The 17,849-nt window shown below is 41.5% G+C and overlaps 2 protein-coding genes across 2 annotated transcripts; both read left to right on the plus strand.

Moving 5' to 3' along the window:
• Positions 1-8,152: 8,152 nt before the first annotated feature.
• Positions 8,153-10,853, plus strand: LOC143006118 (uncharacterized). The gene is made up of 4 exons (XM_076157443.1): positions 8,153-8,831; positions 9,414-9,744; positions 9,875-10,050; positions 10,625-10,853. The coding sequence occupies exons 1-4, from the start codon at positions 8,227-8,229 to the stop codon at positions 10,851-10,853; spliced, it is 1,341 nt and encodes a 446-aa protein (XP_076013558.1). The 5' UTR covers positions 8,153-8,226.
• A 1,382-nt stretch (positions 10,854-12,235) lies between these two features.
• LOC143006366 (SH2 domain-containing adapter protein F-like) lies at positions 12,236-17,494 on the plus strand. Its single transcript, XM_076157778.1, has 8 exons — positions 12,236-12,418; positions 13,362-13,611; positions 13,789-13,890; positions 14,018-14,180; positions 14,445-14,693; positions 14,799-14,973; positions 15,128-15,247; positions 16,479-17,494. The coding sequence occupies exons 2-8, from the start codon at positions 13,366-13,368 to the stop codon at positions 16,663-16,665; spliced, it is 1,242 nt and encodes a 413-aa protein (XP_076013893.1). The 5' UTR covers positions 12,236-12,418; positions 13,362-13,365; the 3' UTR covers positions 16,666-17,494.
• The last annotated feature ends 355 nt before the right edge of the window (positions 17,495-17,849 follow it).

The raw sequence follows: 17,849 nt of genomic DNA on the forward strand, positions 1-17,849 counted from the left end.
TCTCTAGTTTTACAAAACGATGACTGCGGGGTCAATTTTTTCAGAATTTTGTCAATATTCCCCAATTTGCCCCATGTTGGATTCATGTTAATGTGTATGTAAAGACATTTAAATTTGTGGGGGGAAAAATTGGTTTAAAAAAAAAAAATTGTCTTATCAACCACAACTTTGACGACCCCCCTGCAGTACCTTCGCGGACCCTGTGTTGAAGACCCCTGTCTTAGATGTTTGCATAGGCTTATAAAAGGAATTGACCTGTTCCGCACATATCTCAGAAAATCTGGGTGGAGAACATAAATACGGTTCTCATAAAACTGCCCAGGATAATACGTCCAGGGCCTGGAAGGTAAAGACACAGAGTCAATAGTTGATTCTTCAAATTTGAGACACACATTGGCTCATTGTGGGACATTGAAGGACATTGTTGGACCAAATATGGGGAGTTGATATTCACCATAGGTTTTTGTATTGGCCCTGAGTGACCCTTTGTTTACTTAGAAGACCCTGAAGCCAATTGAAATCTCTCAAACCTTCAGGAATCATGACATACTTTATACCCTGCAAGGAAAGAGGACAGACTTCAGGCTTCATTACCACCTTTGTGGTGTCTACTGTGAAGACGTAGATGCTATAGACAACTTCAGCATTTGCACTTTAACAATGCTGTGGAGTACCTGATCATGAGGGATGTCTTTGAATCCATACTTCTTGAAAAATATCACGGATGCGGTGATTGAGTGAGCTGTGTGAACATAAACATTCATCCTGCAGAACCAAAAGTCAAATCAAAGCGAATCTGGGACATCAACATTCACATGAATGTCTTTCAGATTGCAGCAAACAAGTTGCATTACAAAGCTGGGTCCAATGCAAAGCACGCCACAGTAATATTAACTCAATATGTCAGGTAACCTGCCAATCTGATAAGAGCTGTGCAGTAAGCTTATGTCCTATGTCTTAAACTTGAATTTTCTTGATCCAGAAACTCTTTTCAGGACACTTAACAAAGTCAGTTCCCATTCATTGTTTGTCTCCTATTCATTGCCAATGCAGGCGCTCCAGTAATGAATATGCTCATTATCATAGGCTCTTATCAAGTCATGTGTTTCAAATAAAACGATTGTTCACAAATTTCATTAAATGGAATAAACTTTAAGTGGACTCTGCCCCAAAATATAGCTCATTGCTCATGGTCATAATGTTTTTAGTTGATAAAGTTGTAATTTTATCAAAAAGAATAAACAATATAGCTTCTGTGGCAAGATTGTATGCTGTATACACAAATACTTTCCTGATCTTTCAGTGTGTGTTCAAGCACTGCTGTGAACGTATCAGATTGCTACAGGGTTCCCACCATAGCCAAATATTTTTTTTTTGCAAATATTGAGGATTACATTACGAGCATTTAGCAGACGCTTTTATCCAAAGCGACTTAAATTACATTACCACCCATTACAGAGGGGGGAGCAATTGAGGGTTCGGTGCCTTGCTCAGGGGCACGTCGGCAGGGACCCCAACTGGCGACCCTCCGGTTCCCAAGCGGAAGCTCTACCCACTGAGCTACTGCCTCGGGAGGATGCCAGTATACATACTGCTAAATTGACCTCACTTAGAAAAGAACATCTAACACAGGGATGTCAAACCGCAGGCCCAATCTGGTCCGCCGTGTAATTATATTTGGCCCGCGAGATGACATCAAATAAATAATAAATAGCGCATGCACTGCTAATACTGGGGGCGGCAGTATCTCAGGAGGCGGCAGTAGCTCAGTCCGCTGGGTTGACAGCTCGGAACCGGAGGGTCGCCGGTTCAAGTCCCCTGTGTGGACCAACTAAAGCAGTTGCCAGTTTGCCTCCAGAGCACTGCCGAGGTGCACATGAGCAAGGCAATGAATCCCCAACTGCTCCATGGGCGCCGAAAAATGGCTGCCCTGCACCCCCTCTGTTAGGCATGTGTTTGTGGGTGTGATATGTAAGAGGGGGTGCAAGAAAAATTTCAATTGCATGTAATTTGCGCATAAATTGCATGCAACATGATAAATAAACTATCTTAATATAATCTTAATCTTACTACACATCCCAGAATGCTCTGCGAGTGCGTTCTGTGTGACATCACGAGACATCTCGATGTGCTCAACCTGCAGCTTCAGGGGCGAGGCCGTGTCATCACAGACATGTACGCTGCGGTGAGGGCTTTTCACACCCAGTTGTGTGCGTGGGAGACTCGGATGCTCTATGTACTCAGCGCCGAGTTTAATTACATTACATTACGATCATTTAGCAGACGCTTTTATCCATAGCGACTTACATTACATTACCACCCATTACAGAGGGGGGAGCAGTTGCGGGTTCGGTGCCACCTCGGCAGGGACTCGAACCGGCGACCCTCTGGTTCCCAAGCGAAAGCAACTGAGCTACTGCCGCCCGATTTGCCGACTTTGAATCCCAGAAATGTAAGTTTGGACTGCTTAGTAATCAATTTGCAGTTGACGTGGAATCCACCAAATGGAGCTGATTGAACTCCAGTGACGCTCAAAGTCAAAGTATGTCCCTGACACAATTCCCCAACTCCGTCCCCAAGCTGCCCAAATGCTCTCTATGTTCGGCAGCACATGTCGATATGTCGACATGTCGACTACTCCAAGGCATGGACTGTGTGTCGGATTTTCATTGAAGGAAATTATTATTTTATTTTGGTTGTTTTGTTGTTCTGTGAAAAAAAGGTTCCCTTTGAATATTGACTAAGGTTACAGATAGAGAGAGGCATACAAGTATTTTCTTTTATTTATTTCAATAAAAAACAACATTACCAATATTAACTAGGAAATGTAACAGATAAATCGTTGTAAACAGTTGTTTACGATTATGCATTAATAGATTTACTTTATTACTGTAATGTTAATATATTTCCTGATATAACCCTGAACAACATACAAATCTGTCACAAACCTGACTTACTGGTTGTCATGACAGACTAACAAACACAATGCTGGCCGAGATCAGCAACAGCAAAGGTAAAATTCTCTTAAGATGTTGAAATGGCAACCATTACCAACTTCCTCAAATTTCTCCCAACAGACTGCTGCCTGGAACCCATCACAGGCAAGAGTGGAGCCTGTAGACTGGAGATTGTTCCATTGAAAGAACAGATCAACATAGTATGTGTAGTTTGTGTCAGTGCTGAAAACTGCACTGCCCTCTCTAATCTCTAGTCGTTTTTGGTTATTGCTCATATACACATTATGTGTATTAAGGATAAAACAGCACATTGTCAAATGTCTGGGTGACAAGCATACTGAAAATGATCAATACTTTTTCAATGTATTTTCATAATAATCAATAATAATTTTTCAGTTACTGAAGTTTGCTGAAGTTAGATTAAAATGTCTTTTGCTTTACCGTTCTCTTTTGACAGCACGGTGACGTTGTTAGATCCAGAAGCACCTATGGAAACTTTCATGTTGACACCACTAAAGAAAAGTGAATACAGAAATATCTCAAATTCCAGGAAGAGGGGCAGAAAATCTGAATAATTTAAAAGAAGTGGTAAAAGGACAATTGTTAAAAAGTATAAATAAGGTTAAGGTCGGAGATGATGGGATGGGAGATGGATGGGAGATGCATTCAAAACTCAAATTCATGCATTTGTTACTCCTGGAAAGGACTAGTGTAATGTCCTCTTCTCTGACTTGAGCTCCTCTGCTCTGAAAAAACTGCAGCTTGTTCAAAACACGGCAGCAAGAGTCTTAACTAAAACCAGTAGATTGAAACACATTATCGTTAAAGAGGCAGGCTCCGTAGAAATGTTTTAAAATCCCACCTAATGACGCACCTCTTTTCAGTTTACTTTGATAATTGCTAACTCACCAATGAACAGGAAGTACACTCTCTTTTTTGAGTGATCAGCCACTCCAGGTGTACTTCCTTAGAAAGACTCTGTCCACTCTTGCTCAGTGATAGCGAGTGTAGTGACTTAGTCACTTCCCTTGACTGGACTGACCACTTGGCCTATGGGCTCCACACCCTTGAGTGCAGGGTCCATAAGGCAGCTTTTTTTCTGGATGATAGACCAGAGGGACGCCACGGTGTGTCCAGCTACAGGGTTTGGCAGATCCCTCCACAATCTGAATTTATAGTCTTACCCGAACTAAATCAAAATCAGTGGACCTCTAGCATATACTTTACATTTGTGAATCTGAGCGAGACAGCATTTGTAGATTTGTGGGAAATCCCGGTTACCCTATGTCCTTCCTTCTGCCCTGGAGGCAAACTGGCAACACTTCAGCTACCAGTCCACTTTCTTGGTCCACAAGGGGACTCGAACCTTCCGATCCCCAGTCTCCCTATGGACTGAGTTACTGCCGCCCCAGAAGAATGTCTAAATTGCCCATATTGTAGTGGTAAGTACTCAAAGCAGAGCCTCGTCTTAACAGGGACTTGAACCCTGGATTAAAAGTCTGATGCTCTATCGACTGAGCCATCCAGGCCCTTAAAGGGTAATTCCCCATACCGGGAGGCAAACCAGGACGGCCTGGGTGAAAACCAGGAATCCTAACCGCAAGATCATACGGTGTGTCAAGCAGGCACGACGTACAGACAAGCTAGAGAACCGGGAACTGCAATGCTAACCTCATTAAAACATATGAAACATGCTTCTGCTCCACTGGCCTGAGGAAAGACAATGTTGTTTCTCTTGGATGGGTGATCTTAGTGGTCAATCAAAAAAAATGACGCAAAAGGTTTGTCTGTTCAATAAATTTCTACCTGTCATATCAAAGGAATCAACAACTGTAGTTCTAAGTTTTTGACTAAATGTCAAAATGGTGAATTAATTTTAGGCAGGAAACGCAGGAGTCAACTCCACAGAGAGCAGAAGTTTAGTGGAACCAATTTAAATCTGGAAATAGGGCAGGGCTTTGATTTGGGTTTCTTCTTACCTGCGAAAAAGCTTCTCCTCCTGTGCTGTAATGTTTCTCTTAAATTCTCCCATGGCATGGTCGACCCTGTCATCGCAGCTGAGGCGGCTTGGCTTGACACAGAACCATGGATCCCCCGTGTGGAGGTCTGTGTAGTTGCACAGCTCCTTCTCAGTTGGTGGCAGGCAGATGTTGCAGGTGGATGTTTCAGCAACAGAACCTGTGCGATAAAGGCTTTTGAAAGAAAAGACAAGTGGAAGCTCTACCCACTGAGCTACTGCCTCCCTACACAGACCAGTTCCTTCTAATTTTATTTTATCATTTTATTTTGCATTTCAGGCAGTCCAGGACGGGGTTGTGTGAATGCGGGGTTGTGTGACTGTGGGGTTGGGTGGGGTTTCGGGGTGGGACGTCCTCTCTCTGGATCTTTTCTCTCCTGTTTGTTTCTCCCCTATCTCTCTCTCTCTATCACAACCTATGATGCGATATGTACTAGCCTACATTGCTGTTTGACATCATCCTGTAAGTTCTGTATGTACCCTATGACATCATTGCAACTCCAGTCCACTTTTACTCTATGTATAAAGTTCAACAACAATAGTAGGGATATCACAACCTTCCTTCCTTCTCCCTCTATCTCTCTCTCTCCTCTTTCCCCTCTTTCTCTATAAAAAAACGATCTCCAAAATACCCTACACCTGTATGCACAATGTCATGTACAATGTCTGCTTCAATAAAAACAAATTGCAAATCGTAAATGTGTTTTATTTCTTATGATTTCTTATTTTTTGTTAAACTATTAAAAATCAATATAAACAAATTTATAAACGATTTTTTTCTTATTTTGGGAATTCCACATTTGTTTTTCTATGCAACTCTATTGAGCCATGGGCTGAGCATGTCTCAACAGGAGGAATGGTAACACAAATATTAATGTTATTACTTATATCAAATGTCCGCGATCGTCGCGTAGCGTAAGTGAACCGTATCATATCATTGGCTGGACACCTGTCACTCACTGAGTTACATTGCAAAATGGTACAGGAAAAAAAGGTTATTGGTCTAATTCATTTACTGTTTATGCTAAATTTTATTTTATGCGCTGCATAGATTCACGGTCATTTTCTTTTCTTTTTTTGTCTTAAAGAATTTTATTTGTTTAGTCTTGAATGAAAAAGACCTGCAGTCAGTTCTGAGAGCATCAGCCTCCTCTTGATGTTGTAAGAGACCTGTTTAAGTTAATCTAAAACAACTTGTTTTGAAATGCTGAGTTAAACTAAAACTTTTGAGTCACTTTGTACAGGCTATTCTCTTTTTTGTTGGTAATTGTTCATGTGTACTTCAAATAGGTCAAATTTTCTCCATGCGATACAATCTAAAATCTAATTTTATTGATTTGATTTGATTGCATTAGTATTTTTTAACATTAACGTTACTTAGAGACATCCGTCAAGATCGCGTGATGACAAGTTATTTAAAATCTAAAATCCCTTTGTGTGACACCTCTTTTTAAATTTTTGTGTTGTACGAGCTGTACCAACTCTCAATGCATAGTGCAATAGTGTGTCTTTATTCTTGGTAATTGGAAATCGTGCTGTGTAATTCAATAAAAAGGCGTCTTAAATGCCTGTTAAACAACTTCAAGGATTTCGTTATTTATGACAAAAAGGTTTTTTGTCATAAAGAAATCCTGTTTTTGAAAAAACACAAAAGGGTCATTATTTTCCATAAACTAAATAGTAGGGGGATGGGGCTTTGGTGTGATTAGTGTTGGATGTGTCAAAGATTAGTAATAAAATTGATTTGATTGCATTAGTATTTTTTAACATTAACGTTACTTTGAGACATCCGTCAAGATCGCGTGATGACAAATTATATGTGAAGAAATATTACATTGGAATCGGACCGCTTTTTGTCTGTATTGACAAATATAGACCTATGCATTTTAGATGTTTATTTTAGAATATGAAAATCTTGTACACCAGAGAAAAATCAGTGAGCACTCGACACGTCAGCCGGGGGATCGATTGCGTTTCGCAGCCCCTCATATCTCGAATTGCACGCCAAACTGGCGAACCAGCTCTTGAATCAGTCACGTGGTACGGCAGGTTCGCCGGGCTTCAAACGTCACCATATACGTCACCACATACGTCACCAACAAACACCTCGATACGCGCTTCGCCAAAATCTTCCTGGATTACTCGACACACGCTTCGAAGTCTCGACACGAAAGGACACATCACTACTTTATAGGATTTAAAGGCTCACTGTTCGATTTTTCTGTAGTTTTTATATTTTATTATGTAACAATATTATATTATGATATTTATTACTTATTCATTTTTTCCCTTTCTTTGTTTGAGGTAAATGAATACAAGAAGATAAATAAAATCCTTAACTAATTCAGTCGCCCTGATGCCACCCTGTGATATTGTAAGAGAATTTGTATATACATGTTATCAAAGTTTAAGTGTCACCAGACATTGTATCTGATACCAGACATTGTATCTGATAAGAGGAAGTGGAATCAGACATGTACTAGTTAGAACTGCTTTTCTGAGTATCAGGGGGACACAGTTAACCCATCCCAACTGTCACTCTGTTGTGTGACAATATAAGATGTGTGCTCACTGAGTGCTCCTCAGTGAGAGGAAGCTGCCTTTGCTGTAAGCTGCTCACTTCTTGCAAGTAAAACTTTTGAAGCAAGACCTGTGATTGCTGACTCCTGTTTACATTTGTCCGCTGAAACGAGGTTTCAGACCTGACAGATATATATAGTATTGACATAATGGTGGTTCTCAACCTGATATGTTTACCACAGTTGGTACTTGAAGTGTTACTGATGTAATTTTACAGAATATGAAGATTTTCGCGGAAGTTATGTCCAAACTACCTCCAGTAGCTGACAGTGTTTTTTGTAAGTTGGTGCATTTTTGGCAATACTTGCTGTTCACTTTACTTGCTCTGTTGTAACAGTCGAAATGTTGTACTATACCTTTAAGATACATAATTTATATAATAACATTAAGTACTTTTCCCTTACTTTTCCCTTTGTTTTTTTATTTCTTTATTTTGTCTTTGAGGTTGGGAAATGGAATCTTTTCTCTGCCCCTTCAAAGAACCTAGGTTGTGGAAAGAAAATCGGGAAAAAAAAGAAGTGTGGCTTAGGTTACAATGCAGATTCAAGCATCTATTACATGTGTCTTCTACTTCCATCAGTGTTCCCTTTGTTCGTGAAGTTTTGGAAGTCTAATCACTGTGACAATAATTCCTTCTTGTGCCGCAGGTTGGGACTCTATCCGCACTACAGCATGGACAAGTGGAGAGAACTCAGGGTGAAGTTTATCTTCCTCTTCTCTGTAGCTACCTTCCTCTTCACCCTTTTCTACGTGATGTTGCTGGAACGCCTCAGCACGCACAATATCATCCCATACCCGCACAGGGACACAAGCAGACACCTCGTGCAAATCTCTGAGGATTCCATCACACCCCTCCACCAAACCAAGCACACGCTGGTGTCAGCCTACATGGACCAGAGGAGGAAGAGTTGGGACGTGCGCATCATTGGAATATTCAGGAGAGACTCCATACAGCCTCTACACTGTCTTTTTTACTGTGAAGACCATTTATCCAGCAATCTAACGCAGGCAAACATTTTACAACACTCTGACAACTTTGGCTTTCCATACACCACCACTGATGTCTTGTGTGAGATCCCGAAAAAGTGCCGAGCCACCCATGTCACACTAGTGCCTAACAAAGAGGCAGGGAAACACACTTTCCTCCCCATAAGAAACCAGAAGACCAACGGGGATGAACCGCAGCATTTTGACTTTAACTTCACCGTCTGCATTTCCACCCTGTTTGGAGATTACAACAACGTGCTTCAGTTCGCACAGACCCTGGAGATGTACAGGTCAGTTACATTACTGAGCAAATACACAAGGGGTGAACACATTCACAGCAACACACAAAGAGAGTGGAATGACCTTGTCTTGGCAAAGTCTAAACATTATAAGACTCACAAATACGTGTGATTTATTGCAAGGCTAGAGTAGTCTGGAGTAATATACTGTATTATATAGGTGTTTGCTATTGTGTGTAACATGACATTTGTTTAGCACTTGGACACGGTGGCCCAATAAAATAGAGCTGGACTCACTAAAAGTACTCCTCCCTTCCTAGTGAGAACCCAGGTTCAAAACAACAGTAAGGGACAGAAAAAATATAAAATCATGACAATTAATGGTGTAAATAAATAACAGAATAAATGTGTATGTTAAGTAATAAATAAATACATAGAGTTAATATAGAAATAACATAACTAAAAAATACACACATATATAGTGCATATAAATAAATTAGTAAATTAATAAATATAGACATAAATAAAAACATAAATAAAACAGGCATACCAAATTGTGTTACTGTCAGGGCTGTAGGAGTAGAGCTGTATATGTGATTGTAGGTTTGATCTTTGTTCCTCACTTTGCTCTAGGCTGCTGGGAGTTAACAGGGTGGTGATCTACAACACCAGCTGTGGTCCAGAGCTTGACTGTCTGCTTCGGGGCTACAGTCAGGAGGGCTTTGTGGAGATAGTTCCTTGGCCCATTGACCACCATCTCAAGCCATCTCATGGCTGGATGTTCTCTAAACACGGTGGGGAACTGCACTACTTTGGCCAGCTAACAACGCTAAATGAGTGTATTTACAGGAACATGGAGCGCTCACGCTACGTCCTGTTGAACGACATTGATGAGATCATAATGCCGTACAAGCACAACAACCTAATGTCTCTCATGAACGAGCTTCAGCTGCAGCACCCAAAGGTAGCCAACTCTCTTTCTGTTTGAATTTGACAAAGATAAATGTAATACCTTAAACATGATGAATATTCAAATGTTTCTACTTTTTTCTCCAACTTGTGTCCATTGACATACGGTTCCTCCCATCCTGAAGACGGGGGTGTTCCTCATTGAGAACCGTATCTTTCTCAAGAACCACTTTGAGCCAAGTGGCAAGTTTCACCTGCCTCAGTGGAATGGAGTGCCGGGTGTTAATATTCTGGAGCACATCTACAGGGAGGAGCCGGGCAGAAACGTGTATCACGCTCACAAGATGATAGTTCAGCCAAGGTATGGGGACTTTATCACCATAGGAGGGTAAAAGAGTTACACACATCATTTGTGAATTAATATGATACATTTAGGTCAAGTACACAGACAGATTTTAGATCTACAGTATCTTGGTATCTGAAAAGAGATAGAACCCCCAGAACACTCCAAGAACGTTTTCATATAGTCTCAGAGAATCCACATTTAGCCCTCTGTGTGGTTGAAGCCCGTGGATATTCTGCATTTGCTTCAAGAATATTGGGGCTCCACAAGGGATGATTCACCTTATTACCTTTTATATTTTACTGTAGATTATAAAAGATTCAGCACAAATTTTTAAAATTTCAAGAGCGAATGAATCGTTTCATTATCAGGAGAAAGTCAGATTGTCACATATTTATAGGCATATGGGCTGGAAAGGCATTTCAACCTCTGGCACCTCTTTAAACACCATCATTAAGGTAAGATATGATAAGATAATCCATTATTCGTCCCACAACAGGGAAATTCACGGGGACATTTAGGTGTGATAAATGGAATGCAGCCGTGTGATGACACATTGCTTTGTGTTTGTGTTTGTGTGTGTGCATCACAGAATGGTGCAGCAGATTTCAGTGCATGAGCCACTAGAGATTTTTGGAGGCCAGTTCAAAGTCCCACCAGACTTGTGTTGGATGATTCACACCCGCGGGGCTTGGAGGAGCGAGCTGAAGCTGGAGGAGCTCCATGTGGACACCAAACTGTGGAACTTCACTGGAAAACTGATCCCCAATGTGGACAAGGTGCTGAGGAGGACGGGGCTGTTGACAGAGCGTCCCTTTTAGCTTGAATAGCTCTCGATGGGGGATTGGGGAAAACATTAATAGGTGTCCTAGTGAGTGGAGTGAATGACCTCCTCAACAAGCCACACAATGCTGGTGAGGAAGCAGATAAGCTCTCAGGTGCCTTAGTGCTGCTCATTTGTTTAGATTTGAAGAACGGTAAACTTGAAGCCAGCCAAATATCTCCTGTAATACATGCATACAGAAGCCATTTAAACAAACACATGGATATGATAACTGATTATGGAAGTATGTACAGGGACCAAGGCTATCTGTTGAGTTCTTACTAAGGTTTTTGGACTTTTCAGTGCTTTGAAAGTTTCCCCTAAGTTCTCCCTAATGTGTGAGTTTCAGGTAATTAGTGTAATAATCGTAAATTAATGCTGCTATCTTCCTACAAACTATGAACTGTTTTTGTTAAACCTTAAGATTGTTTTATTGCTGACTGGAGAAGACGACAATAAAGAACAGCATTCCGGCTTCTTTTCTCGAGTGCCTGTAGGAAAAACAAAATACTCAAAATTACTTTTGCGCTAATGGCACCGTAAAGGCCATGAATATCAGACTACCACCAATGCAAGATGACACTTGCCAGCGTAATGCAATTATCCTTTAATGTGGTTTGCTTTGTATACTAACGGATACGGAGTGGAGATAGTTAACACTCTGTAAGACTAACATTATTGAAAGTGCTGTGTATAAATGTTCATCCACTGATATGATGACTCACTCGCGACTCACGTCGATTTGCTTATGAGAAAACACTTTGCTTTGACTCCTGTTTTTTTTAGACATTTATGGCCCTGTATAGTGGCCATTGTTTCAAATATCTAACTTGTGAAATAAGGCCACTTAGTGTGTAGCAGAAGTTTACTTAACAATCTGCAGGATCTGTAAGACATTGACTACACAAGCACAATCAGCACTGCACCTCTGCTCACGGTCTTATAGTATTAGTAAGTTAATACATGGTGTATTTAACAGTCTCTGGTTGTCGTCCAGAATTCCATCACAATTCTTGGGTATAAAGTTTTTGTAGATGTTTATGTTCGGAAAAAACATTTGAATATACCCTGTGTTATAGTTTTCAGAGTACAAGACAAGACTCACAATGAAGTGAGATGTCATTTAGCAAGTAAATAACTCTTTGGGAAGATTAAGACCATTTAATATTGAGTGTTCATGATTTTTGTGGCAAAGAAATCGATTTATTAGTAGGATATAATAGAAAATTATAGTATGGCACACTTGTGCACACAGTTCGCATTTTATATTTTATGACTGAGAATGTAACTCTGCCGTCTCTTAGTTGTAAATAGTTGATTGGTTAAAGGAGACGTTGAAGCTTTAATGTCGACCCACTAAATCATTCCCGTCCTCCCCTTTAAAGCAGCCCACCGTGCAGCTCAGGCTCGGCTAACATTAGCCCACCGATACGCCTGGCTTTGAGCAGGAGGAGAGAACTCCTACATTATATCGTTTTACTTTTTTATGAGTAAACGTAACACGCTGGATGGTAACCAGAAAATACAATAAGAACGGGAGACCGTCAATGCAAAGAAGAGCGGGTGAGGGCGGAAACATGTCACATTGTCACCCGACGGGAGGCGCTACGATGTTAGCTGCGGATAACCAGCTAACTTAGCTAACTTAGCTTTGGCTTACTCACAGTGCTTGTCTTCAATTATGCGGTTCTAATGTTGTCGTGAAGACTACGTGAACAAGTAGTCAATTAAGTGAATAAGCAAGTAGTTACAATGTTAGCTTAGTATGTAGTTGTTTTGCGTGAAATTAACTTATCTATGGAATATGAATATTTTAAAGTGCTAACACCAAGTCCAATTCATCACTAGCCGGAATGGCCAGTGGTTCATAACTTAGCTAGCGCAACGTAGCGTTGTTAAAGCGTACTCTCGTTCTATTCGGGTTTAAGTGTCTTTGCCGTCTAAATAAGGTAATTACACTGAACTGACATTTGACCTGTTGATTATATTCCATGTTAAAGCTTTCTTCGTGCACATGCTCCAAATCCTACATTACAGTGTCAGGATTTGACTGGAATTTCGTTACATTTCCCTCAAGATACATCATTCAATAAGTCACTCCAATAATACTTTGACACAGTCCCGAGTAAATATTCAGTCAAGAATTATATGAAACGGCGCCAGTTTTTTTGTTTGTTTACATTTGAGACCCAGAATCCAGAAAACATTTTACACTTTGACTGCAAAGATAGGAAAAACTACTATTGAAAAAAATAAAACAAACGAGTCTATAACCCGTCTTTTAAAATGTATTGGCAGCAGTCAAAAGGCCAAACCTGTTTTGGTTCCAGCAAATTAAATTTTTAACTTTCCAAGACCAAATAAAAGGAGGAACTAAGAATTTTTTTTTTAAATAAGTTGAAAAACATGATAAAATTTGGACAATGTTAATTTTATATCTGACAAATCTTAGGAGCACTAAATCATAGTAAACATGTCGTACTGAACTGTGCTATTGTTTTCCCAGATCCATGGCAAAGTGGCTGAAGGACTACCTGAACTTTGGCAGCAGGCGCGACCCTCCACAGCCCCCAAGGCCAGATTACACTGAGAGTGAAATTTTGAGGGCATACAGAGCTCAAAAGGAGCTGGATTTTGAGGATCCGTACCAGACTGCTGACAAAGGGCTCCAGAATGGCGGTTTCAGTTCCTGTAGCTCCACAGTGAGCCTTCCGTCTTTCCCTCCATTTGGTTCGGTGCTGCCAAATGGTGTGGAGGTAGGAAAATGTAGCTATATGTACAGTAGCTTAAGATAATATAGGCTCATCATGTCATAGCGCCCCCCATCGTCGCCTGATAATGCATACTTGGATTAGAAAACGAGTATTAAGTAGTATTGAAATTATGTACTAATCGGTGGTAAAAAGCTTTTAATTGCACGTGTTATGTTCCAGGTAAAAGTGGTTTCTCCCAAACACAGACTTATCAAAGTGGACTCTCAGGAGTTTGGCCGTTGTAAAATCCCCCTGAGTCCCGTGACTGTTCAAGAGGAACCTGTAAGCTCTGTTTTTAAACATCTCTCACCCACACAAACAGTTGTTCCAGCTCTATGACTTTGTACAGATGAGTCAATTGTGTCATTTACCTTATTAAATGCCTCTTGTTTATATCGCTCTACCCAAGGTGGTTCCTTCTGCCCCAGCAGTGGCGGACGTGGATACAGACTATTCGGACCCATTTGATGCACGATCAAGCCAGAGAGTCGAACCAAACTGGGAGCCTGAATCTGCACCGCCAGACTGCTGCAGCTACATGGAGCCATTCGAGGCCCAGCGGATCATCTCAGGTTTTCCTTTTTGTTTTTGTTTTTAGGTCTTCATCTCTCATTTGTCCTCAGGGCCGGAGGTATTCTTTAGCTAGATATTTCAACATCAATGCCCCAAATAACATTCACTGAAAAGCCATCTTGCCTCGTGCATGTGCGTACATTAACTCTCCCAAAAGCAATTTGGCAGCAAAATTTCAGTCACACACTTATGTCGGAATATCCACGTTTTTACTTGCTTGCTTGTAGCATTAAGTCTTACCGACACGTCTGTTCACATTGTAGAACTTCAGCACAGCATGACGACTAACAGAGAAGGGGACCAGTTGTATGATAACCCATACGAGGAGAGGACACCTCAGCACCACCGAGCTGCTCCACCATCACAGCTACAGCAACCCCAAAGGGTTGAGAGTGGACTCGCCCACGTCGACAGCAGGGAGAGCAAACTGCCTCAGGATGACGAAAGGCCGGCTGATGAATACGATCAGCCGTGGGAGTGGAAGAAGGACAACATCTCCAAAGCTTTAGCAGGTAAATTGGCACATACCTGGATACCTGGTGTACAACTAATGTGACTTGTGCTTACACAAAATAACCCACTTCCCTTCTACTTCTCCCTTTTGTGTTTGACCACAGTGCAATTTGAGGGGGCAGAAAGGGAGCGTTCTCGAGCCCAAACAGAACAGACAAGGTTTGTCAGGATGAGCCCTACATCGACCACAGGAGGCTCAACTACACTTCGCTTGGTGGGTGACACCCCCCCTCTCCTGGGTGAGAGAGTGGACCCATCCCTACCACTGGAGAGACAAGTGTACGTGCAAATGAATGTATTTAGAAATCCTAAAACGTAGCTAAAGTTAGCTTGATTGATGAGTCAACACTGTTCTGAAAGCAGATGTCGGTTGGACCTGCATTCATTGGAAGGAATTCTCTCTTGTCCATGTCTTTTCCCTGTTGACCTGCAGGTGGTACCATGGAGCCCTGAGTCGCTCAGAGGCAGAGACTCTGCTCACTCTGTGCAAAGAGAGCTCCTACCTGGTGAGAAACAGCCAGACCTGCCGGAGCGACTACTCCCTCTCCCTCAGGTAGTCGCCTGCCTGCTCACACTCCAGCTGCATTTTGAAGTCATTCATATCAAATTAGGTTTATGAATACTCAGCATGCATTTGGTTTGCTTATTGGAAGTGATCGTCTGCGTGTTGGGAGTTGCTTTCAGCCTCACACTAGTTCCCAAGTGCAATTTATTATAGGTACTAGTTTCACTTGTAGCTATAATTTAATGCATAAATCAACCGTGGTGGAGTGGGACTACAATGAAAGGAATTTGAATGAATGTTGCTGTGAAGAAGCGAGCGAAAGAACACCAACACAGAGGCGAGATGGTTTCAATGTCTCTGTTCAAATTTCAAATCCTCTTCTTTAAATGCTGTCATGAAAGTGTCACAAAGGCACTTAATACTACAAAAAAAGACATTTCATTATACACTCAAAGGACGCTTGATTAGGTACACCTTACTAGTACTGTGTTAGAACCCCCTTTTGCCTTCAGGACTGCCTTAATTCTTTGTGGCATAGATTCAACAAGGTGCTGGAAACATTCAGGGATTTTGGTCCTAATTGACATGGTGGCATCACACAGTTGCTGCAGAATTCTTGGCTGCACATCTACTATGCTAATCTCCCATTCCACCACATCCCAAAGGTGCTCTATTGGATTGAGATCTGGTGGCTGTGGAGGCCATTTGAGTAGTGAACACATTGAAACCAATTTGAGATGATTTGAGCTCTGTGACATGGTGTTATCCTGCCAGAAGTAGCCATCAGAAGATGGGAACACCGTGGTCATTAAGGGTTGGACATGGTCAGCAACAACACTTGGGTAGGCTGTGGCGTTGATGATGCTCAGTAGGTACTAAGGGGCCCAAGTGTGCCAAGAAAATATCCCCCACACCTTAACACCACCAGCCTGAACCGTTGTTACAAGGCAGGATGGATTCATGCTTTCATGTTGTTTACGCCAAATTCTGACCCCACCGTCCAAATGTCGCAGCAGAAATGGAGACCCATCAGAACAGGAAACCCTTTTTCCAATCTTCTATATACGACATGTTTGGGCTTTCAAAACACCAACACAAAGTGTGCAAAAGCTCTACGTGGGCTTATTCACAGTGATGCAGATTATCTGTAGCAACCTGAGATGGTTTCTTGTGTATCTTTGATGCGAACAGGCTTCAAGAGCCAAGCAGATAAACTCACAGTCCAGTTGTGTCTGTGTTGCTTCAATCAAAGGGTTTGTTTCTCCTTCTTTTCTCCCAGGAGCTGTAAGGGCTTCATGCACATGAAGTTCACTCAGTGTGAGGACGGACGTTACATTCTCGGGGAGAACAGCCCGCCGTTCTCCACGATACCTGAAGTCATCCACTACTACACAACTCACAGGCTGCCAATCAGAGGAGCTGAGCACATGTCCCTGCTGTATCCTGTTATAGTGCAGACCCTCTGACACTGACACACGCATGTCATCTCTCTCTCCTGGTGCTACTGAATATATATTCAATATTGACCATGTCCTGCCCCTCTTCCACTTGCCTTTTCACCTCATTCATGCCTGCACCTGTCACAATAGAGCAGAACGTTTAGTGCCATCCAATCTTCTTTTCTTTTTTTTTACCATTAACCTGATGATCACACTGGCAGCTTAGTAGGAGAGCTCTGTGCCCCATGAACCTAAGCCTGGGAACTGGTATTGTCTCTGAAATAGGATCATAGTGGAGTTTTCCTGGGAGACAGTCGTGCAGGTGGAGACTTTCGGCACTGGAGACAAGCTCCTTTTTCCACACAGGCTTTGGTTTAAAATACAGCATGCCTCATGGCATGCTTTATAAAGGAACTACATGTGGACAGCACACATGATGCTGTCACGTGATCCTTTAAGTGTTAGTTACTGATACCAGCCAGACGCTACATTTGCAGAGGCCCGTGAATGTTATATGATGCTGGTGTGTGTGTGTGTGTGTGTGTGTGTGTGTGTGTGTGTGTGTGTGTGTGTGTGTGTGTGTGTGTGTGTGTGTGTGTGTGTGTGTGTGTGTGTGTGTGTGTGTGTGTGTGTGTGTGTGTGTGTGTGTGTGTGTGTGTGTGTGTGTGTGTGTGTGTGTGTGTGTGTGTGTGTGTGTGAGCAATACTAGTTTTAAGGAATAACTACAGTATTATACCGAATGCTTGTTGCTTTATGTTCATGATTATTATTAAAGACGCCTTGGTAGATTGTTTACTGTGCTCTTTTTATAAGATTTTAAATGTCCATAGACAATAAAGTTGTCTTTGTTTTGAAATTGTCTTGTGTTTGCATATAAGATAGTAATGAAATGCGCATGAGAACAGATTCCACATGTATTTTTGTCCATTGTTTTATCTAAAGATATATATATTTGGTGGGAAATCACGATTCCTATTAAGTTGTTTTGGTATACGTTTCATATTACAATGCCACAGGTTAGGAATTGAAATCTACTCCACAGCTCCTACAGGATTTTATTCGATGATTTGTTTTACGGGGCAACAGGCTTTGTCTGAAGTATTAATAAGTAGTATCAACAATTCAATATCCGAAAAGTGAGCTAGAACTTCTATCTTCACTGCTGTGTGGTACTGGTGAAACAAATAGACGATCTTTGGTTCTCTATATCA

Source organism: Genypterus blacodes, unplaced genomic scaffold, assembly GCF_046128005.1.
Source record: "Genypterus blacodes isolate CSIRO-AG114 ecotype Tasmania unplaced genomic scaffold, CSIRO-AGI_Gbla_v1 ptg000073l_1, whole genome shotgun sequence".
In the NCBI taxonomy this organism is placed as follows: Eukaryota; Metazoa; Chordata; class Actinopteri; order Ophidiiformes; family Ophidiidae; genus Genypterus; species Genypterus blacodes.